The following is a 24,032-nucleotide window of genomic DNA, read 5'->3' as shown; positions in this document are numbered from 1 at the left end:
ACATTTGTAATCCCACTGTGCGTGTTTATGACCTTAGTAACACTTTGGGACCTGATAACCTCCACTGGAATCCGCCATTGGCCTGTCCACAATCAGGGAAGTATTGCAGATTTATGTTCAATAAACATCATGACACGACACTTGAGTCATGCGCCGAGTTAAAGATCATCATTGTTTACGTAGGAATTCTGATCCCAGCAAAACAAAACAACAGAAACACACACACAAAACCCCGTGACGTCGCTTTAAACGTGACGAACACGTCTCCAGAGGTTACACACACGTAGGTGTAATCTGCATGATGGAAATGCAGCCCGTGTGTGAGATGTGCACGGTACCACAGAGGTTAAAGATGGGCATTCCACAACAGGCTCCGGGCCGGCAGCCAATCAGGACGCAGGACGGGGCTCGACGGGCTCTGATTGGCTGCTCGGCCGCCCTGTTGTCATGATGATGGGAATCAGGTCCAGGCTGTGAGGTCTGTATCCAGGCGCCTGCTCGCTGAAGAGGAGCAAGGATGAAGAGGCAGGAGCACAAAGGAACAGCAGGAAGCACAAACAGCTATAGGAAGAGACGGTTGGGCTGTAAAACAAAAGGGAGTTCGTGGACATTTTCACTCCTGCTCCCATCTGTTTTTAAAAAGCACGGGAGACAAAAAATAATAATTCCAGACACACTTTATTGATCAAAATAATAAAGAGTAATTGCTTTCAAACGCACACTGCAATCAAAACGTAGCAGCTACGAGCGCTAACACAGCACTGAACACGACCGCAGTAAGAGAATTGTGAAAAGCCGCTAAATCTGTGAGCGTTCGGGCAAAAACGTCAAGCCGCTAAAGACAAACCGGGAGCAAAGTTCTGTTTAGATGTGCACGACTGAAGCGTGAAGCTATCGACACTACTGTCCTCAACACAGAAGCGCATTCACAGGTTTACAGCATGGCGTACACGTGCATGTGAGAGTCACTCGGAGAAATAAGAAAAAAACAAACTGAGTTTAAAAAAAATTCCTGTTAAAAGTAAAGCAAACGAATGTATTTGTATTTAAAACAAAGAAGTAATCAGCCAGAGTAAAGGTGCGGGGAAAAAACAAGACGGCAAAAATTAAAATATACACTAAAACGGCCTTGAAAAGGGGAAATAAAACATGATACAGGACCTCAACACGTAAAAAAATAAGCTGATAATCATAATGTCTTTTCATTGTTGCCTTTTCCAAAGCAGCTTTGATGCTAGCATCAAGCTAAAGGAACAAGTCGAGAGATCAGAAGCAACCATCTCATTCCGACTGCACTGATGAAAACCTTCCAGCTGTTCCCCGTCAGCTCCAGGCCACAGCTGGGCTCTCCAGCCAGTCCTTTCACGACTGCTGCCTGTCTAATCACGTCAATTAGCACCACGGCTCTCTCTATTGGCCTCAGTCCGTCATTAGCTTCTGATTTTGGAGGCAACTGCTTGCAGAGGAGACTCGCTAACTGGGAGCTGAGGCTCAGGTCCGGACCACACACACACCTTCCAAATCTAATCGATTTTTTGCCTTCTCAGTTGCTCCAGTCGAAGCCCTCCGAGGCCCCACTGCCTGTCTTTCTGGGGAAGCACACAGATCTTAACACATACACACACGCGCACACTTCAGAATAAGGTGGAACGTCTCTCTGAAACCACCCCACGCTCACTACATTTGTCTGCTCCCCCCCCCCTTTCCTTTCCTTCTCTGCGTCTTCCCTCTTGGGCTTCGTTGCAAGCAAGCTTGGGCAGCTGGGTTCCTTAGGTTCCAACTAGTCTTGGTTCAGCCCACTTTGGCCCAGCTCAGGAAGGCCGGGATGTCTCGGACGGGAACGTTCCGGGTCAAGGCTTTGACGCGCAGGTTGCGATCGTCCGTGAGGAGGACCACCTCCCTCTGGAGCCTCACTGTGCCACCTGTGTGGATGCAGCAGAGCAGAAATGGTAAACGCCATTTGGAGACGCGCGCGACGTCAGAGGACATCACATACTTCTCTCACTAGGCATGAAGTCTTTAGCCTTGTCTTTGCAGTAGTGGAGACAGCAGGACAAAATCACATCGTCGTTGTTTCCCTTTAAATAAAAGAGAAGAAAACTCCCATGTGTCCCTCATGAAATCATCTGGTTTCATCACATTAATGTGCTGCCATGTTTTGGCCGACTCACCTGCTGTCTCGAGGTGTCTTCACTACGGAAGGCTATGGACTCCAACTGGCTTCCTCTGCTCGTCAGGGCTCGGAGGCACGGCTCTCTAGCTTCAAATCCCTTCTCTAGGAAGCTCACTGCCAGGCGGGCGTTCGCCTGCACGGCCTGGAAATGAGCCGCAGTGCCAGTCTTGGGTGCACCTGGACCCAGTCGACCCCCAAAGTTGTCCTGACCTTTAGCCAAGCCGTCCAACTCGGTAATGACTGAGAAACACAGCGTGCGTGAATAAAGGTTCTGATGTAAAAGCCACAAAGCAGATGTGGATTTAACAAACATGCGGGTGCCGTGTTGCTTTACCAATGAGTGGCACCACTATTATGTAGGTTCCACACTGAAGCAGTTTCTTCAGCCCTGCCAAGTGATCAATGAATCCGTTGGTGTCCGGTACCAAGAACAGAGGCCGCACTTCCAGCTCCAACTGCCCACCTATCTGCAGAACCGCCTGTAGCATGCACACAGTTTGCTTGTAACCGTCACAGCAAGGTCTGGTCCAACCCGACCAGTAGACCGGATTCTGTTATCTGAACCCGTTTTACCTGGATTTTGTCCTTGCGTTTCTGCTGCTGCGCCAGTTTGTTAGCGAGGGCGTGGCGCCGCGCCTTCAGCTGCCTGATGTCGTTCTCGCTGTCTCCCGCCTCCTCTTCGTCCTCCGACGCAGAGAGAGAGGACTCGGCCTCGATGATGACGTCGTCGCTCTGTCGTATCACACACACACGAGACGTTATCGTCATTATTTGTGTTTCGCTGCTTTCGACAGCCTCTTCACTTTTACATAATTTATGAAAAAAAACCCAGTCATATCAGCAATAAAAATATCCTGAGGCGCTAACTGAGCGGGAGAGATTAGAGGCAAAGTACTTCTTTCTCCGTGAGAGAATCCTGTCTGCTCCTCATGTCCCCCGAGTGGTTGGATGGAGGCGTCGCCACAGAGATGTATTTGCCTCCCTTGAAGGCCAACAGAGGTTCTTCTTGTCCACACAAGGCCTCCAGGAAGTACTTCAACACTGTGACTCTCTTACAATCTGCTGCTATTGCCTGTGGAAAGACAACAAACATCGAAGTTTACTTGAGGACTGCTGCTGTGTGACAACAAAAACAACCCAAACGGAGATGGTGGGACATCACTTGACGTTGCACTCACTGTGTCCGTGTGTCTGTCTATGTAACAGGGCTCCTGCGGTGCCGCCAATAATGGGACGAAGCCTGCCAGGAGCCTGTCCTCCTTCAGCTGCAGCACCGTCAACTCCTCATCTCCTTCGCTCTCCTCGGTGTCCACTTTGTACAGTGGCACTTCCTCATGGTCAACGCGTGCCAGCACGTTGCACAGGTCTGCCAGACACTGCCAAACATCAGGGCAGCAGCTGGATTAAGGGCAAGAGAGGAGAGGAATTAGTCTGCTTTCACTAGCAGAAGCGGTTAAATTAGCACTCCAGAGCCTGATGATCATCATTTTAAGTCACAGAAACTGCCACAAATATACATTTGTCTTCATATAAATCAAAAAATAACCTATATATGAACACAGCAGAGGGTTTAGTCGTGAACTAGCAGGAGTGATAACACAGTAACGTGCGCTTTTTCCGTTCGTTTTCCTGCATCGGTGAAGAATACCCACTCTAAGCTGTGTGGTGGGGGGTTCCACTGGTCTGGGTGTCCCAACATCCAGTCAGACCAGACCTTGATGCTTGGTAGTAGCTCTCTAAGGTCCAAGGAGGATGCAGAGACGTGGACCATCCCTTCCATCTCCTCTCCTTTCTGTCCTTCCTCTGCATCATCTATTTGAACTGGAGGCGAAAGAGGGTGATGGTAATTCACCGTACCAACAGGGGGCGGTAAGATATTATTGGTCTTCCATTACTGTTGCTCAGTTGACAGAAAACAAATATGGCCGCCGTGTGCTCGCGTGTACCTGTTGGAGTATCTCGAAGCAGCTCTGTGCAGCGCTGCACCAGCAGCGCAAACATGCCCAGACCCAAGGCGATGCTTTGTTCATGTAAAGCAGATCGCTCTTCCCCTTCTTCACCTTAAGAACAGATGGAACATAAAGCAATGACCATCTTAGAGGAGTGCTTTTCAAAGCTGAATGATAAAAGCAAAGGCCTTACCCTGGCTGTGGTTATTGTGAATGGTGAACATGTTGATGGTGATGATCTGCAGCATGTGCGTGCTGCCCACCAGGGCGGGGCCATGCTGCAGCAGCGTCCTGAACTCCTGCAGGACGCGGCCGCCACTCCGGGGAAGGACTCCATGCTGTGGAGTTCCCACACAACACATGCAGAAACACAAAGGTGGATGAAAAAATGAGTTAGCTGCTGTTTTCATTCTATCCAGAGCGAGACAACACCAGACATCACTCACCCCACTTTGGTAAAGAGCTTTCCATGTGCGTGAAGGAAACTCAGAATGAATCTCTTATTGAGCTACAGGAAAAAAGAGACCAAGAGGAATTGTTTCACACAAAAGGAGAACACAGCAGCACCTTTAAAGACACTGTTGGACTGGAACAGGAGCCCTGTGTTTAAAGGATGTCGCCAGACCTGCTACTGAGATGGCAAGAAGGTGGAGGAAGTGACAGGTCCATCATTAAAACTACTGATGAAGTAGACTGAAGAGATGAACTTAGAAACAAAAGTGCCAGAGGAAACAGAGGGGCTCACCTCACTTGCACTGAGACTGACCAGCTCTCCGTCCTGCTCAGAGTCTCTGCTGGATTCACTGCCACCCCTCTGTGAGGATGGGGCAGCTACCGGACCACTCGGGCGAATCCAAATCTCCACACGTGCTCCGTCGTCCCTTCTGCCTCTTCCTCTTACAGCTGGACCCCTGGAGCCTCCTTCATCTTCCTGTCTCCTCCTCCGCTCAAGCTGCTCAGTCTGAAAGTATTAGAGTTAGGGAAAACACTGTAATAGCTTAGACTTGATGGTGTTTTGAGGATTTTTACAATTAAGACTGTAACAAGCACTGCTGGTACAACCAAAAACAAAGGTTAGACAATGTTTCAGTGAACAACCAGGGCTGCACATTTAGCTTCAAGCTACTTTTGGCCAAACATCAAGTCATCTGTCAAAAGTTAGCGATTGTCACACCTTGCGCTTCACTTCCTCAAACAGACTCATCAGGCTCTCCTTGGCAGTCAGGATGGGGTTGGAGGCTGCCAGGCTGCGCATGTAATAATACACAGCATCCAATTTACGCTTCTGTAGGTAAGCAAAGGTAAAAGGGAGTAAAAGATAATGAGGCATAAGCTCTGTACATCGTTGCTTAAGCTACACAGTACTTACGGTATAAACAGCCAGGAGGGCCAGTTGGTTATACGGACGTCCGTTTTTGGGTGCAATCTGCTGGGCTTTCAGGTACCAGCTGAGGAAAAAAGTAGAGATTATTGAGTTACTTACACACCACCTGGAAGAATATTTCACATTTGTGAGAAAATGTAGGATCTCAGTGACTTCTTTAACCCACCTGCGAGCTTTGCCGTAGTTGGCCGTGTCGCTGGCTTGTTCTCGGTACCGGGCTATATCTCCCTGGCAAATCATGCAACGCTGCGCGCTAATGAGGGCGTACTTTACCTTAGAATCCAGAAACACCACAAGACATTACTTCACTACTACCATGTTAGTGCCACTGAAATGTCACAGGCTGCTTGACTATAACCTGGAAAAACAAAAATCAATCCACATTCAGACCCAAACACACAGGCCACGACAAGCATCATTCTACCGTTTTGCGTAACGGTCGCGCCCTGACAGCCACGCCGTCCATGTAATCCTCCAGTCTGAACTGAAATGTTGTCTGCAGCTTCTGCAGCAGCGAATCAAAGAACAGTGCACCCTGTAACACAAACACAATGGCACGAGTGCCTCCACTTTATGATTGCCAGGCACTTGTAAAGCTCTCTGATCTATTTTCCTTCTACAAGCCTCATTCAAGGTCTTCCAAGGTGCACACGTGCCTACCTCATCCAGCAGCGTCAGCAGGATGTTCCTGATGTTATCAACGTTGTCATGAGTCGGGTCCTTCAGAAGCTGCCGGAAGCGCTCTATGACCTGGTAAAAGACGTTCTTCCACAGAGCTTGATCCACATTCTGGGAGTCTGAAAACTCGATGTCGGTCAGGATGACCTGCTCATAAAGCTTCAACAGGTCCGCTCTAGGAAACAGAGTAGTGCACTTTCAATACAGAAAACTTCCGAAGGCGCCAGGTCAACTACACTTAAAATACAATTAATTAAGAGGACGTTAAACTGACCTTAGGTGGGCCATGCGATCCAGACCTTCAGCACTCAACCTGTCCCTGGACAGCAGGTTACTGAGTTGGAGCTCCTGGGCATCTGCAGCCCTCAGCAGCCGTCCCAGCTCTCCCCTAGCTCGCTGTTCCACTTCTTCGAATGTCAAAGCACCTCCTTCACCTGACTGAGTATAACCTACTCCCCTATAACCGCTAGAGAACTGCCCCACACCGGACCCAGTATACATACTGTTAGTGGGAGACATTTGGTAGGGGCCCATATGATAAGGGTATGGATAGTACTGGCCAGTGTTGTGTTGGTTGCCAGGAGACATGGGGTAACAGTATGGGTTGTCAGAGTTTTGAAATTTGTAGAAGGCCATGGCAGCCTGCCTGGACCGAAAGTGCTCTCCCTGTGGGACCGGGGGGCTGCCCACTACCTCGTCGTCCGTGTCCAGAAAATGAAGCTGTCCATATCCACTTTGCAGGTAGGTGGGCTGTTGGAGAGGCGACTGCTGCGACTGGCTGTTCATAAGAGCAGGTTTCTGGTCGGGGTTATTTGGATCCCAGAGTCGCCTCACTCCTCCGCCTCTTCCTCCCCGGCTCCTGGAAGATGCTCCTCCCCGGTTTCCAAAAAGACGACTTTGTCCAACCTCGGGTGCGTTGGAGAGGGTGGAGCGAGATGGGAGCACCAGAATACCCCCGCCGCGGCCTCGCGGAGCCACGCTCTGTCTGCCATGTTGTGGATGTGTGTTTTGTGATGAAGTAGCCGACTGCCTTTCAAGAGAAATGTGCAGGATTCCCCGGCCTCTACCTTTGGTTTCCCCGGATTTGTTTCTTTCTCCTCTCGCTTTTTCCCACCCATTTTTTCCTCTCCTCCGATTGTCTACTGTGTCACTCATCTCACTTCCATCCATGGATTCTGCCGATGATTCCTCATTGGTTGTCCAACTCTGTAAATGAGATCGGCTTCCTCTCCCATTATTTGTCACCCTCTCTTTCTCCCCACGTCTTGGCTCCACGCGTGGCCACTTGGTACCTGCGCCATCCACTCCTAAACCGGGACCTTCCAAGCTGGTGACACTGCTGGCCGAGCTACTGCTGTAAGTGCGATGGCGGGAGCGTCGAATATCCGATTTGGAATAGCGTTTTGAGATGGGTGTGGAAATCTTTGCATTGGGTTGCTTTCTGCCGCCTCCTTCTGTGGCCACGTCGAGGGTTCCGTGTGTCCTGGTGTCTTTTGCCGTATCAGAGGAGCAGCCGTCTTTATCTCCACTTCTGTTTTCTCTGTGATTCTCTCTTCTCTCTTTTTTACCCAGGGTGTTGCCATTATCTGCGTCTCTCTTACTCCGTTCTTTCTCCGTTTTAGCCCTTTCACCCTTTCCCCTCTCCCCCACTTCATCAGCTTTTTTGGAATCGTTCTTTTCTCTTTCCCTATCTCCCCCTTTTCTCCTACGATTGCCCCTTTCCTTCTTTTCTGCTCTTTCTTCGTCTGCTTTTTCTCTTTTTTTCTGCTTATCAGCCATTTGCTCCTTCTTGCAACTTTTCTCTCCAACAACTTGGCCTTCAAATTTCACATCACCCTTTTCTGCCACGTTGAGCTTTTCCACTTTGTTAGTAACGTCGTCAATGGCGGCGTCAGAAGGTCGTGGAGGTTTTCCTACGTCTTGGCTCTCTTGGTTTCTCTGCGTCTCATTTATCACACATTTTGCATCTTTATCTTTCCCTCTCTGCTTGTGTACAGCTGTTTTCAAGGTCCCCTCCCCTTCCCCTGTACTCAGCTGTAAATCCTGCTCAGCTTTCTGCCCAGGCTTTTGAGCCCGGGGCTTATCTTTCTCTTTTCCTACTCCACAGTCCTTTCCTTGAATGCTCCTCCTATTTCCAGGTTGATAAAATTCTTGGTCTGGTTTGCGTGCTTTTTTGGTTGGCTTGGCGGCTCCAACAGGTTCCTGATGCTCTCTAGTTTTGACCGGGCTCGGCGCCTCATTCACTTCCGTTTTAGCCCGACTCTCCTTTCTGTCATTTTGGGCGCTACAACTGTCATCTGTCATCCGCTGGTCAGTGCCGTTAGTCACCCCGTGTCTTGGCAAAGCTTTTTCAGACGCATTACCTTTTCCACGCTGTAAATGCTCTTTGGGCTTGTGAGAATCCGACGGCGGGCCGCGGTTCTGAGCGGGTTCCTCATCCTCATCACGGTGGTGCCGCACAGGCGCCGTCTGGTAGCGCTGCCGTTCAGGCCGCTTCCCTGCATGCTTGTTCAGTGGCTTGTCTGAACGACACTGGTGCTGCTCCTCTGGAACAAGAAAATAGAAACACAGCCCATTGTGAGGATGAAATGTACTTATTTTTAAATAAGCAGCTGATTTTAGAAAATATGTGTCTTTACTTGAGCGAGCGTTTGCTTAAGCAGTTTGAATATAACAGAAACTTAAAGCATTGCCGGACTTCCACGGCCCAAAAATGCTATTGTATGACTTTTTATTTTTACACGTGCTTAACTAGAAAATAATTTATTCACATCATCAGAGGAAACTACCAGGACTGTAGCATCAGTCAACCTCGTTTTATCTTAATCTTAGGGGTACGTCAGGATCGAGCTTTTAAAATACTGCAAATAATCTCGGGCATTTGGAGCAAAAACACTGAAAGCACTTTGAATAGATCACTTCTTGTTTGAGCGGACTCAGCCCACGTTGGACCACACCACAAACACCAGCGTTGCAGAGAGCCTAGCTAACAAAATTAGCGGAATACAAACTTAGCAACTCTGTACTCGTCGAAGTAACTTGAAACATTCATTCGTTTAATTTGACCAAATGATTAGTCGAAAGCATTTTTGCGGAATATACTTAACCCAGACTCACCTTTTGCACAAACAGCAATATTGAGGGAATTAGAAGCTTCGGCTCGTAGTTCCGCGGCAGAGATTCGTACTCTGTCCAGCTCGTTCGCCATCTTTGCTTGGTCTAAAACAAACACAACAACTACGGTGGCCGAGCTAAATCAAACGTCATACGCAACGGATGGCGATCAAGAAAGGCAGTCAGCAGTCATGTTATCTTGGATCAAAACATGTACTTTCAGCTCTAAAATATTGATTTTATTTGATATTTTTACTGTCGTTTTAATCTTTTCCAATTTTGGATTATCTATTTGTGCAGCCAAACACATGGCAAAATGGTTTCTTTTCTTTTTTTTAAATACATAAGCAAGGCATGATTGTAATTAAAACACTAATATTGAAATTATATTTTTCTTTTTTAATCTACGTTTTAGAAGCAGCTAAAGACTGAATCTAACCATCCAATTAGAACTGTATAGGTCTTTATAGGGTGATAGTCAATAAACAATTTTCCAATCCAATCTTTATTATTTCTTTAAATATTATAAGCACTTGCAAGAAAACCCATTGTCATACTAAAGTTAAATGACTATAAATATATTCAATATTTCTATCAGTTAATGTATCTGAAGCATTTTAATTTGTAATTGTTACACAGCCTTTGGCCAAGCTACGGTAATAACCAGACTGAAGGTTTGAAAAGTCTACAATTATATAAACAGATACACACAATCTGTGCGCGAGAACTCAGTTCCTCAAAATATCCACTAGATGTCAGAAGTGTTTGCGTTTCGTCTCAGTTGTCTTAGCTTTTAAAAGTCTTAACAGCAAAGTTAATTGTTAATTGAAATATATGGTTTAGGTAAGAGATATATGCTTTTCCTATAATAAATCAGTCGGGATATTTTCAAGCAATTCAATTATTTACACCACTACCATCTAACGTGGTCTTTTTTGTCACCAAATTTGTATGACAAGTAAATTGGGAGTATTGGAAGTACCAAGAATTGTAACTGCTTGTGTGTGAGTGCGTGTGTGAGTGCGTACGTGTATGTGTGTGTGTGTGTGTGTGTGTGTGTGTGTGTGCGCGCGCGTGTGTATGTGTGTGAGAGCGCGTGTGTGTTTCTAGGAAAGTGGATAGCTGAAGAGTTTATGCAGTCACCATAGATGTGGGTGATACCAGAGTAAACAGCTTCATTTCCCTAGCAACACCAAATTAAAGGGCCAGTCACTTGTCTTGACCATATAAAAACCCAACTCTTCATTATCAACCAAATCTTCTCCTTTTACTGACACTTGTGAGGCCACAGAGTTAGCGGTAATCACGCCGCTGCTTGGTCAAGGCAATTGGTTTGGTCTCTGCATCCACGTGTAATAAGCTACTTTATCCAATTCTGCTTCTAAGATTATAAAGCAGGTGAGCTGCAGACATCGAGTTGAGGCAGCAGGATTTCAGTGGCTGCACATCCACATTCCTTTTGGAAATTATTCTCTTATTTCTACTTGTGACATATACTTTTACACAGGCTGTGTGCCAGATTGTGTGTAAATGCAGAATACTGTAGCTCAAACAGTGTCTGTTGATGAAAAACTGGCACACTGGGGGTTGTAGTGTGTTTCGTGTCTGCAGTGGAGAGGTGTGAGAAAGGGAGGGGGACTGCCGGAAGTCGTGGGCGTGTGTCTCCCTGCGTGTGTGTGTGTGTCTGTGTGTGTGCAGAATCTTGATTGTCAGTGCCGCACTACATTGCAGGTGAAGCAATGCAGGATAATAAGAGACACAGAAGGACAGAGAGGGGGAGTCAGGGAGGTAAGGAAGGAGGGAGACGGGGAGAAGGAGGAAGCAAGGGAGAGAGATGAGGAGACACGATGTGGGAGAGCAGAGGCTGTGCATACAGATGAGGAAAAGCGGGGGAAGCGAGGAGTTTTTGCAGGTGAATTTCCAACACCAGGGGGTTTCTCACACACACTCGTGTTGATCTCCTCTGTCCCAACCCGTGCCCCCCCTTCTGTCTCTCTCTTTCCCTCTTACCCACTGGGAAACCGGGAGGTGTCAGGAGATGAGTCGAAGGGAAGACCGAAGTAGTAATCCAGATGGAGGAGCACAGCCATAGAAGGTGTGGACAGGAGCAGGAAAATGTGAAACATGGTGCAGAATAAATATGCCAGCATTGATAGAAGGGAGAGAATATGACAGGGTGATCAAAAGGAGATGACTGAAATGGTATCCACATCTCAAACCGAGTGAGAGGCTGAAACCAGAGCAAGTACGTGCGCCTGTGCGTACATCTGTGTAGGAGAGAGACAGACAGAAAGACGGCGTCGGGCCAGAGGCTTGGATGACGCAGAGCTGCTGGCAATAGATATATGGAATATATGTAATATTTGATCCATTTTAATGTATAATTCACCAAAAGCGATTGAGGGAATGGCAGGGGAGAGATGAGCACAAAGGCAGTGTGAGACGGAGTGCACGGAGGGATGTGTCACTGCAGAGAGGCGGACAGAAAGTTGAATTTTAATCTTCGTAGCAGAACAGATGAAAGTTTTGAATCAAAATGGACACTATATTTCATTCCCATTCCGGTTCCTGAACTCCTTTAAACCACCAGCGATTTCCTCCTCATCTGAATCAAGTAGACCTCTCAGGCTTATTATTCTAGAGGGTGCTGCAGTCGACAGCATGTGGGTAGCACTCCATTTTCATTCATATTTCTTGTGCTGCACTTTCCCCAATTTCCAACTCGCATGTTCGGAAATACTTTGGAACTTCTTACAGAGCTCTCTTGAATTGAAAATAAGTTTGGCTCCAACTGAGAACAATGGTCTTCTACCACTTGGAAATTGTAAGAACGGTTTCAGAAGCTTTAAAATCACTCTGAAATGCTGCGCTGGCATGCTAATCTAGCATACACAGACATATTTGTTAGCATAGTGAGCTCTGCTTCCGGTGGCATATGCTACAAATGCAACAATAATTCACATGCACATGCCAGCATATGCCCCAACCCGCGCCAACACTGACCTTCCCCAAACACACGTGCAGTGAGACATCCAAATACAGCTGGCACCCGCCGATAATTGCATTCAGCAATGTGACTGAGGCCAAAAAAAGTGGTGAATTTTCCTGTGAGTCACTGTTGCCAATCAGGAGAGCGGCAACATGACGTGGCAAACGGACGGCCCATTTGGGACCTGCTTTGCCACAGATGCTGCAAATGTAATAAAACTCTGGTACCAGCTCAGGTAATTTGATTGATTCTAGTGGATGAGGTACGCACATGACATCCATTCCTTTTTTAGCCTGGACTTTTAGCCGCGTCTGCAATTAACTCAAGGTGGAGGTACAGGATTTACCTGTGTTTTTAGGCTTATGTTTGAACGTCACAAAGACAACTGGAAGCCTTGTGGAGATATTTTGGACAACATCTGATGTACGGCTCAGTGAATAACCAGGCTCGTTTTAAGTGTATTACTGTTGCAGAATGTATAGAAAGTAAAATGTGGTCCTCTTGTTGCTCCTGCAAACACACACGTGCATCTAATGCGACTGACTGAGCAAGTAAGAAAGTTATTGAGAGCATAGAAGGTCCCACTTGGTGTCTATGCTGGGATGTTTGTGAATGAGTGGGTGAGTGTGATCCGGTTGCTGGGTGTGTGTGTGTGTTTGCTATAACACACATCTCAAGTCAAAAAGACAGAGGCAGTGGTTGCAATGACGTAGGGGTGAGAGGGGTTTCACTAATGTACACTCACCCCCACCATCGCACCCTGACAAACACGCGCGCGTGCACACACACACACACACACACACACACACACACACAACACACACACACACACACACACACACACATTTTTGGCAGCCCAGCCTTCCTCCTCCCCCTCCTCCTCCTCTTCCTCCCCTTCCCCGTCTCCGTCCCTCTGCTCCTCTCCACCACTTTCATTGCTCGCTCCCTCTCACCCGGCTCACGCCAGCTCGGCAATCAAAGGGAGAGAAAACACAAATGAGAGCGAGGAGCTGGGGGTGGGATGGGGGGGGAAAGAGGAGGCTCACTGGGATTTCAGTATGACTCAGAATGGGAGAAGGGGAGGTGGGAAGGCAATGTAGGCGGCTGTGAGGAGAGAGGAGAGTGTACGGGATGATTTTTTTTTCTGTATCTTATCTGGCTGCACGTTCTGGTGGAATACAGATGAGGGGATTAGCCTACAACTGGGCATGTCAGGCAGAGGAGCGCTCTGATCGGGGAGGCATCTCCATCCTACCTCGCCATCCAGCTGCTGAACGGAAAAATGGACCCAGAAAGTTTACAAATCAGATGAAATGTCCAGTGTGTGCATATCCTGAGGGACCTGTGGGGAGTGAGAGGATGATCTGAGTCCTACACACACACACACACACAGCTGCATGATCATGTGGGACAAATCTGGACCGTCTGGCTCGTGGACCTGTGACACCTCCTGCCACATATCAGCTCATCTCCCCTGGCCAGAGCAGAGACATTCACCATCCGCTCCTGTTTCTGAGAAAGCTTCGGTTTGAAAAGAGGAAGGAAAGAGATTCTGGAAAAACACTTAAATGTTTTCTTGAATCCCTTACAAGATAGGGCAGGAAATTCTTAGCAAGAAGAACTTCTTTAGCCACCTCCACCGTCGCGTTTTCCTCACAATAATAAAGCATCAGAGGAAAAGTGTGAAGAAACTGGATCAATGGGAATGAATCATGCGCATCGATTTCTAATTCATCTGACCATTTGAAATCCAGCGATGATTACGAATCACAGCATCTCCTATTTACTCATTGGTGTCTGGAGAAGGGAGGCGTGTGGAGGTGGAGGTGGAGGTGGAGGTGAGCTGTGTGGGAGAAAGATCACTAACATCTGGCCCTGCCAGCCCCTCAGAGGGGCACGGAACTTTCCCTTCAACTTCTCTCACGGCGCGATTCTCATCTAAAATCCGAAAACTTTTTTTTGTAAATGTCCAAAGTGCGTCTAAATTACGACAGCCTCTCCCGCATGCGCACGCCCACGCATGCCCGACACGTTTCGTTACGCACGAGGGTCTCCCCCAACTCTCCCGGAATACGTCGCGAGTTCAGCGGCACCGGCTCCAGATTCGTGCGGGGCTCTGCGTTTCTGTCTCTGTCTGTGCGTGGAAGCAGATCACGTTTTATCCGGAGACGTCTGAAAGAATCGGGGCGCTGCAGCAACCAAGTTCCATCACACGAATCCACACGAACTCAGGAACAGCGTCGACTCAGACATGTTCATATGCGCCAAGAGCTTGGCTTTAACCCCCACCCCCACCCCCGCCCCCCCGAGGGGAAAATAGATTTAAAAAGCAGCAGCAAAGAGAAGCCAAACTTTGATTTATGGCTTTCTGATTGACTGAACACACGACTGCGCCGCTGTCCAATCACACACACGCGCCGCCGTGAGAAACTGCAGCAATATGTCTGAGTCTCCCTGGCAAAGAAATAGAGCGTCGCACCTCGACCCCGGTTTAAAAACAGACAAATTATGTAATAAATGGAGTATTTCAGGAATACCGGGAGTCTGACAGCGACGCCGCTGACTAATGAGTGCCTCTGAGACTTTTTCTGTCCACATATGTCAGGAATTGTCTCGTTAATATCGCTCAACTTGGTGTGAAAATGCGACACACACCGAACCTGCTATTTCCATCCTCCCCTTTATAGACCTTTACGGTGATTCAAGCCACACTTTTTTCCCTCCATTTATAAATAGCTGCACTCTTTTCAATGACGTGGGATAGGCACGTACGTGTGTAGGTGAATCTTTGAATGAGCGCTCCCTCTCCGCCCCCCTCCTCCTCTTCCTCCTCCTCCTCCTCCCCCGTTCCTTCTACTAGTTACTACCGGATCCTATAAAAAGCCTACGGTTGATGGGAGAGCCCGGTCTGTTTGGGACGCGACTTTGGAGAGGAGGGACGGCAGCGCACATGGCACCGACGCGCACTGACAGCGTCTCGCTGATGAGTTTAGAGATCGGACCAACATCTTTGCGCAGCGAGGAGCCGCGACCAGTGCTGGGCTGAGGTGAGTGATATTTGAGTTTCTACAAACTAGATCTGGGCTACTTTACTGACATCCGTGAATGAGCCGCTCTGCTGTGGAAGCAGCGTTCGTATCGTCGCCTGGTTTGATCGGCACTTTTCTCATCTTGTTTGAAGTTGCTGCAGCGTGACTCATTTCCCTCCCATGTTGGCAGCATTCGGCTGTGAAAAGAGAGAAAATCTCTGATTCCCCCTCAGAACGATCGCGTTCAAATCCCGTTTTTTGGATCACGCTGCTCCAAATCACGCACGACGCAAACAGCCTGTGCCGTAAACATGCTTAGACAGCAACAGTCGGAGATCGCCTGACCTGCAGATAACCCCTGGATTTTAACAGGTGAATATCATTTGGGGGGTTTTTGCACTCCGCCGTGGTTCGGGCCACCGCGAGCGCGCGCTTTTCCTGTGGCCAAATATGTTTGCGCGACGGGTTTGTGCATGAGCGGGTTCGTGGTGGGAGTTTAGAGGAGCGGGGTGTAGGTGTGTGTGTGTGTGTGGGGGGGGGGGCGCTCCCTGCCAAACCCTTCTTTCATCTCGGGTGCGCGTGGTATCGGGAGGTTTCCGGTGATAGTGATGTCATTATAGCCATCACTTTCTTCCGGTGTTGCCCCCCCCCAAAAAAAAAACTCGCCCCGACTCTCCCTTTCCCCCCTCTCCCCCCACCTTCCCTTCGCGCGCTTCCGGCGAGCGTTTACCTTTAATTTTTTTCTCCAGTCTTTTTTTTTTCTCTGCTCATGACGTCACTCGGTGAAGTCAGCTCCGCGTCACTCTTTGCGCACTTTGCGGATAATACGCAGTCACCTACTATAACCCTTAAAAGGCTTGGCGCGCACGCACACGCACACTGCAGTGTGACGATCCTCTGGCGCACGGGGGTGTGAATGCGCAATTAGAGTGTTTTGATCTATCTATCTATCTATCTATCTATCTATCTATCTATCTATCTATCTATCTATCTATCTATCTATCTATCTCACGGTCCAGGTTCTTGACTATTGTTCTGTAGAAATATGAATATTCATTTGAGGGTTCCACGCGCTCGTCACTCAACCCACACAGTCGACGCCGTTGGTCTCCGGCACCATAGAAACCGAGCCAGACCAAACCACTGCCCACATATTCCGAGAAGCCAGGCGACAGAGTGAAACAAGGGGCGATTGGTTAGCTCGCGAGGTGACGTCACGCAGCCGTACCCTCGGGCATGTGACTTATCTGGCAGTCACGCGTCACGCAACTCGTCACCTGTGCAACACCCACGTCAATGGGTTCGTTTGATGAAAACTTTCGACCGAGAAAAAACAACTGGAGCTAAAGTTGCCGTGTGTTGGTTCTGGGTTCGGGCGCGCACCTGCTGCGGTGTCAGTGGTTCCGCCGCATGAGAATTACCGGGGGTTCCGGTTCAGCACCGCGGACAGCGCCGAGCGCAGCGTCACCTGTCGCTGTCCGCGGTGCTGAAAGAAATAGGCGGAACGAACCTGTTGCACACGACAAAGTCGGAGTGGAACATAAGCTCTCTGAGTGAAAGGGAGCACAAACCCCTGATGAACTTTAACTGGTGAATCACACAACACGGTAAAGTGAAACCAGAGAATAAAGAGCCGTTGGACTGAAACATTTATTGCCCTCCTTCTCTCACCCTCTCCCTCTGCCTCGCCGGCACATGCTGCTGTTCTGACTGTGTAAACAGTAACTAGGTCACGGCAGGAGTACACTGTGGGTAACTGGAGGCTAGGTAATTCAATAAAATTGATTTAGGAGACAGGGCTTTCTTTGAAAATGCCCGTGTTGCCACATTAGTTTTATTCACACGGTGCTTTCATGGAAGAGTTTCTCGGTCGGACCTCCAGAATGCTGTAGGAGTGGGTTGTTACAGTGTCTGCCAACCAAAGAGGTGAATTAAGACCTTTAAACTAACAAGGAATAAAGTCAAAGTGTGCATGTGGTTTTGTTTTTTTTAAAGATTTTAACCAGATCAATATCACCATCATCTTCCCATCATAATTATGTAGGTCATTGGGATGCCAATGGTTAACGAGCACTGTGATATAAGCTTTGGTTCCACTAATGTTCCACTCTATCTTTCCTGCTTATGCAGTGTTCCACACTGGCGGGATCGACCTTCTCTCTTGTCCTCCTACACTGGCCAGAGCATCAGCACCTTGGCTTTAGACTGCTTACTGTTTATACAGTATCACAGTACAGTAACAGTCTACAGTCATGGCTACTGACGCCTGGTAATGCATCAACCGCCAGGCTGACTTCAGCCTTTTAAAATGGTGGACTTGACAGCAGGAACGTGGGGGGACCATGGACGGAAACCTGCGTGGGCTTGCATTGGGGGAGTCCTACGACATGCTTGTGCGTATCATCTACGAGCAAACCAATGAGCCCTTTCGATGTCTCTGTTGCTATGCCAACTCCAGTTCCTCCTCCTCCTCTATCCTGCTGTCTCCATGGCGACCGTGGCTTTAGATTGTTACTCTTTGCAATAGCTCCATGGTAACAGTCTACAGCCATGGTCGTTAGGGGCAGGTGTCTTCAGGAAAGTAAAAAGAGAAGAATAAAGTTGTGGGTTGCGACTTTGATTCCTACCTGACAACTGGAGACAAGGTTCTCTGGTGCAGCAAATGTGTGTAAGTGATTCTGTGACATGACGATGACAACAATTACACACTCAAGCAAACACCTACATGTAATAAACGTGCAGACATCAACTGTTTTCCACGGTGCTTTATTTAAAAATATGTTCATGTGCGAATGAGTTAGCCAGTCACCTGTGTCCCTGTCCCAACACCTGTGTCCCTGTCCGTGGCCTCGTCCCAGCACCAGTCCCCATAACCACGGTGCAGCGCTGAAATCAGGCAAACTTTTTTTCACAGCTGGCCCCCACCGTCACCCTCACTACCCCCACCCTACACACACGTACGCACGCGCACCCACGGTCCTGCCAGACGCGAGTGTTACCAATATCCGACGTGATGTTGCCCTCTATCGTTCATAAACAGTCATTACACGATTGCAACAGTTTCAGAAACTTTTTTTCTCTTTTTTTTTTGGAAAAACTTAAACCAAAAAACGTGTTCAAAGAAAAGAAAACCCAAACAAAAACCCAATAAACAGATGAAGATCATTTTTCACCTTGCTGCTTGCCTCTTCTGACACAGATTTTCTCAGTTTGTGCAAAACAATGACGGTGATGTTTGATTCCAGATTCCAGTGAATTTCACTTGTGTAAACTGTCGAGCCACTTAGATGACTCGTTGGTTCTGGCATCAGGCTGCAGAGAGAGCAATGCTGCTCTAACTGCGTCACATCACCACGCGACCTAATGACATATTCTACGCCTACAGAGTCTAACAAAAACACATCTGGCACATCATTTTATCACCAATGTACCTCTCAGAGCACCTATTGTTGTTATTTATTCAGGCTTGGATCCTCTTTTATCTTTCACCCCACCTTTCTGCTGTGATTGACTGGAGAGCTGTTCATCTTCTGCCTCCCTGCACCGTAAAAGCTTATGTGCTGGTGTAGAAAAAAACAGCACATAAACTCTTACTGTTCAGGGCTGAGAAGTTAGGTAAACGGGCATACTTTCATACGCTTTCAACTCTCGTAAATCATTTAAAAGAACAACAAAAACTGTGCACCATGTACACCTGTTACAGTAAACTGTGGTAGTTTTCTCCAACCCCGTCTGTGTCCAAAGTCATCAGATTTTCGCTCCAACATCTTGCAAAAGTTTTAAGAATTAAAAGAAACATGTAAAAACAGGCCTTGTGTGCATCTGCTAATTAAGAGATAATATTAAAGGCCGTTGCCTAATTGTTGAAGGCCAAACTACACCGTTCGTGCATGTTTTCAGCTACTCCTGCAGAGCAAAGTTTGGTGATGGAACTGTTGTCATGCCGAATAACTGAGATTACACAACAATGTTCGCATTTTTCTGGCCGTACAGGCCACTCCCCTGCTCATGACTCATGTTTGCCCCGGTCGTGTCAGGAGCTGGATACGTCTGAGGACGGCCAAACCGCAGCCCTCCCTGCCAGGGCCCAGTCTCGACCTCCACAACAGTCCAGCACAGCGTGCGAGCAGACGGCTACAGTGACATCATACGTCACAGGACATACGTCACTCTCTTAACTCGGATGACCTCAGCCGTGTCCTCAGTTGACCTATGTGGACTCACGGGGAGGAACAGGACAGGATGTTCTGAGGAAGGGGCCAATTTTGTGATCATTTGTTAATAAGACACACCTCCCAGGTGACCCAAGCATCTGCATGTTGGAAGAAAAAGTGCAGGAAAAGTGTGTAAACATGCTAGCCTGGGATAACAAGTCAGGCTCAAATCACACCCATATGGAGGGAAAAAACATGCACACACACACACACACACACACGCATACACAGACACACACACACCACACACACACACACACACACACACACACACAAACCCAATGTGACCAACTTGTCTGTGGAATATATCCATTAGGAATTTGCATCACATGATAAATTCATTCATACGATACCAAATTAATATCACAGGGCTGTGAGAAAGGTCTCAGAAATTCCACAATATGCAACAGTTCGTCTGTCCTCAGCATCTGCGAATGCTCTCCAGTGCAAGAGGCAAAAGTTTTTAAATTAGTTTTAAAGGCTGTTAATCCAAAGGTTGCAGATTAGATCATCAAAATCTCAAACGGGGTTCGGTAATCCAGTCTGAGCTGCGTTCGGGGTTGTTCTGTCAGTGTGCTGATCGGCCTGGGCCATGGGATGACCAGGCTTTTTGGAGTTTAAGTGCGAGTCTTTTATAGGCACAAACACATCGGTTGGCCCCTCCCCTTCTTCCGTCTCCCATAACAACTAATGCTCCATAATCAAAATAGAGCCCATCTGCACTTGGACACACCCTCTGCCCCCGGCTCCTAAACTCCGCAAGCGAAAGGAGGAAAAAGTGAAAAAGTTCCGTCGTGGCGGAGACCTCGAATGTGTTCTTCTCCTTTTTTAACCACAACAGCAAGAAAGAGCGTCAGAGAGGGAGAAGAAGAGGGGGAAAGAGGGAAGCTCCACCCCTGGCTGCCTCCGTCTCCCATTCCATTATTTCCCGCTTGTTGTGCAACAGGGGAACAGATTCCTGAGAAGAGAGTCACAGCTCTGTTGTAAAACTTACTGGCAAGAGTGACCCTCGGTGCTTTTCTTTCACCATATCCTTCACTCGCTCCTTGTTATCAAAACCATGTGTGTGTCTGCTGTGAGGTCTTGGAGGGACACAAGGGCAGCGGGGGAGCGCAGGCCAGAAGGGGTGCGACTGCCTCTGTTTCTGAGGGGCCCTGAGAGCCCACCGGACACCCACACGGGACGGTGGAGAAACGCGGCGTGGAGGTTTGAGGTGGCAGACGTGCAAACCTGCCTTCAACGCCTCGCACCAAGAACACCCTGTGTGTGCCCAGAGCTGAGGACACATGGAGAAGTGGAGGATGGACGGAGAAGAAGAGTTTCGAGTGATTTAGAAGGCAGTGGGAGATAAACTAGAGGAGAGAGGGAGAGGGAGACAGCACACATCTGGAAACAATCACAAGAGTTCAGACTGACATGCGAATGCTCCCAGCTATGAAGGAACAGCACGTCCTTGAACTCTGCGCTTCCGACCGTATGAACCTGACTGGCGGGGTCAGCCATCGCAAAGATCCACCCTGACGACGGCACACGACCTGAACGTCCGTGACATCACCCATCAGAGCCGACTCAGTCACAGCGGACACAGAACAACCAGTTACTGTCATTATACTGGCAAAGAGACCTGTGCATGGAGATACACCACTTCACCAAAGGCACCCCGAATCTGATAATGATGCAAAATATTACAATAATACTACAATAATACAATAGTACTCGTGTGCATTAATTTCATCCCTGTCTTCATTATCTTCTAATATGTCAAAATATTCTACTTTGGACTGTTTTTCTGCACGCTGTGTTGCCTCCATGGTGTTGTTTGGGCTAGCTTTATGCTAGCTTTATAGTAATAAAACTCGGGTTTTTATTACCAACTAGGTTGGTTGCTATGGAGATCAGTCATACCAATAAGGGCTATTTTGTGATGCGTGTGTTGCACATACTTTGATGAGAATGAAATTTCCGTTTGATCCAGACAAGCTTTTTCCTGCAATAACTGTTATTTCCTGAAACAACACGGACAAGTGTGCAATAGTCACGTCCTCGGAGGTGTAGGAACACCTACGGGTGACCGGTCCTGTCCCTCACAGAGGAAATGGAAGCTTATAAAGTATTTTGGAAACTTCTCACACCACACCTGCTTACAAATGATGATTTTCCTGGAACATTTGGTTTAAACAAACGCTTTCCTATGGTCGCCGTGCACGTGTGCCAAATGCATTTGGGGAAATGTTTAGAGTGCAGCAGCAGCCTACTGATGCCATATTAGCAGGCTATTGAAAACAGTCCCTGTTTCTAATGGAGTACAGTAGTTACCTTTAGAATGATATTTGCCTTAAATTAGTTAATTCAACATGTATGAAGCATAGACATAATCCATAGACTATAAACCTACAGTGTAGGACTTGTCACTCGGCATGGTGGAGGAGAGGTGCTGTTCTAGTGTTTTCAATATGACTGCATCAGCAGTTTTGGTCACAGACTTACACACTTTTGATTCTTCCTGCTTTTATTACCAAAGAATAGGACCCTACATCTTAGTTATAATATATTTTGCAAAGTCCAAATTGAAATTTACCTTAAAAAGCATGAAAATGAAGCCAGACCATTTTAAATTTGCTGTTTTATTGTTAATTGAAGTAAATCTTCCCTGATTACAGTACCTGTTGATGGCTTGGGACTCTCACTTAGGTACAGTATAAAGCGTTTCACTGGAACCTTTTCAGAAAGTTCTGGTAGGTTTCTCTGTGAGCAGCCGTTGCAGGTATAAAGTGGCCACCAGGATGGATGAGAAGAACAGGCTCTTCAAATGTAGGAAGAAGATCTCTGCTCATGTTGTCAGGGATGACTCTGTCCTCCAAGCCAAACACGTGCAGGGAGGGGATATGGAGGGGGAGGTTGTAGAATACCTGGTGCTCCTGGCACGCACTGCGGAAACCGGCTACAATAATGGCGAAGCGGAAGTTGAAGTCTGGCTCCAATCCACGCTCCTGGAGAGAGCACAGCATGGCCACGAAAGCAGCTCCTTGGCTGAAGCCCAGGATGCCGTCAAAGGGACCCTGCTCCTTGACCGCTCCTCTCACGGCTGCCACGCTCTCATCAAGGCCCAGGCTTTCTTCACACTGCTGCAGGGCATTGAAAGTCTGGGCCTGGACATCAGAAAACCACCAAGCCCTGGAGGCCTCATCCCCTCCAGCACCTGAAGTGGACGCCTTCTCAGGAGCTTCTAAACACACAGGAGCATATTAAACATTCCTGAAAAACATCCAGCTTCATACGGCTGTCCTACCCCCTTAAAAATATATATAATTTCCTAATCTGATTAATTTATTATGCTGCTTTAGATAGCTGGTCTGAAAAATTATGATTATTGACTTGATATGGAAAATGTATGTAATCTCAAGTCACTCAAACATGATCTAAAATAAACTGGTATAAGACCATATAGCCCAGGTCTATTGCCAGCGTTGATCCATGAAACAAAAAGCTTAATATTTATAAATTAAACCGCTTACACTTCATGTGCTTATTATTAAACAGAATGAGGGAAGTGATCATTTCAAAGATAAAAATAAATGCCTCTTTCCACATTACTGAACATGTTGCAATAAGCTAATGCAGAACACAGTCATAGCGAAAGTAAAAGTTAATAACGTCCCGTGTCCACGTGTCCAAACAAAATCATTGATTCTATTGTTGGCATTAGTTATTTTTAAAATTAATTTAGACCAACCTTCGCTGCAGGTCTGCTGCGCACTCAGTGGTGCGTTCAGGTAAATCAACTCCACTTGTTTCTTCAACAACTTCCGGAAAGCTCCCGTCTTTTCCCGAAAGGTGCTCCCATTCTGTTTGTAACCATGGATACAGAGGATCCGGAGAGGCGACATTGGCAGAAAAAGACAAGTTTACTTTATCGCCAGACGCAGAAATTAGGTTGAGTTGGAGAAAAGAAAAGTGTGTCACGTGTCAAACTACGATTTGAGTTCTGTTGACAGCTGCCGCCTTTCGCTCTAAAAACTCCGGAAAAAAACCGGAAGAGATAGAAATGAAACCGGAAGAGAAAGCTGCCTTTCAGTCCTTTCAAAGTAAAACCAACATCACTTTGTGTTGTAATTTAGAAACGATGTTGTCTTTTCAAATGCACAATTCAAAGACGTTAACATTAGTTCATTATTGCTTGTATGGATGTGACGTGACACTGTTATGGTCAAATGAGCAGAGCAGATACATTTTTGAGATGTGTTCAAAACAAATTCACCTCCTGGCTTTCAACTGTATTTCAGGAAAGCCATGACAGCAAAGTAGATCACAAAGCTTAATTTAAAAACATGGGCTTTCATGTCACAACATCTAAATGCACAAAATCTTAATACTAAAAATAGCTCTTTGTCAGGGATTAGTGGGACTACATGATAAACGTTGAGGAGACAGAGAAGCTGTTGTACTCTGTAGGAGAATCCTTAATAAAGCTTTCAGTTTCAAAACATTTTATCCCTTTGTTT

The 24,032-nt window shown here is 47.3% G+C and overlaps 2 protein-coding genes across 2 annotated transcripts; both read right to left on the bottom strand.

The window, feature by feature from the left end:
• Positions 1 to 659: 659 nt before the first annotated feature.
• Positions 660 to 9,437, bottom strand: smg6 (SMG6 nonsense mediated mRNA decay factor). The gene is given in 20 exon segments (XM_057054415.1): positions 660 to 1,922; positions 1,997 to 2,078; positions 2,172 to 2,413; positions 2,508 to 2,652; positions 2,747 to 2,905; positions 3,069 to 3,245; positions 3,352 to 3,571; positions 3,826 to 3,994; positions 4,120 to 4,233; positions 4,316 to 4,432; positions 4,435 to 4,460; positions 4,569 to 4,630; positions 4,868 to 5,083; positions 5,297 to 5,407; positions 5,492 to 5,570; positions 5,673 to 5,779; positions 5,931 to 6,041; positions 6,167 to 6,359; positions 6,459 to 8,730; positions 9,302 to 9,437. Coding segments are annotated over 20 exon segments (4,824 nt in total). The 5' UTR covers positions 9,393 to 9,437; the 3' UTR covers positions 660 to 1,791.
• Positions 9,438 to 22,135: 12,698 nt separating this feature from the next.
• On the bottom strand, positions 22,136 to 23,567 carry ovca2 (OVCA2 serine hydrolase domain containing). Its single transcript, XM_057054501.1, has 2 exons — positions 23,264 to 23,567; positions 22,136 to 22,756 (listed from the first exon to the last, which is right to left on the bottom strand). Exons 1-2 carry the CDS (start codon positions 23,415 to 23,417, stop codon positions 22,239 to 22,241), a joined length of 672 nt encoding a protein of 223 aa, XP_056910481.1. The 5' UTR covers positions 23,418 to 23,567; the 3' UTR covers positions 22,136 to 22,238.
• Positions 23,568 to 24,032: the final 465 nt, after the last annotated feature.

Source organism: Takifugu flavidus, chromosome 14 (assembly GCF_003711565.1).
Source record: "Takifugu flavidus isolate HTHZ2018 chromosome 14, ASM371156v2, whole genome shotgun sequence".
Classification (NCBI taxonomy): domain Eukaryota; kingdom Metazoa; phylum Chordata; class Actinopteri; order Tetraodontiformes; family Tetraodontidae; genus Takifugu; species Takifugu flavidus.
This window is presented reverse-complemented; position numbering and strand designations above follow the sequence as displayed.

Bases quoted from the DNA above. Each gene is read 5' to 3' on its own strand.
- ovca2 (XM_057054501.1), bottom strand. From the start codon at position 23,417: ATGTCGCCTCTCCGGATCCTCTGTATCCATGGTTACAAACAGAATGGG. The intron at 22,757-23,263 runs GTTGGTCTAAAT...CTGTGTGTTTAG, and splicing joins GCAGCAGACCTGCAGCGAAG to AAGCTCCTGAGAAGGCGTCC.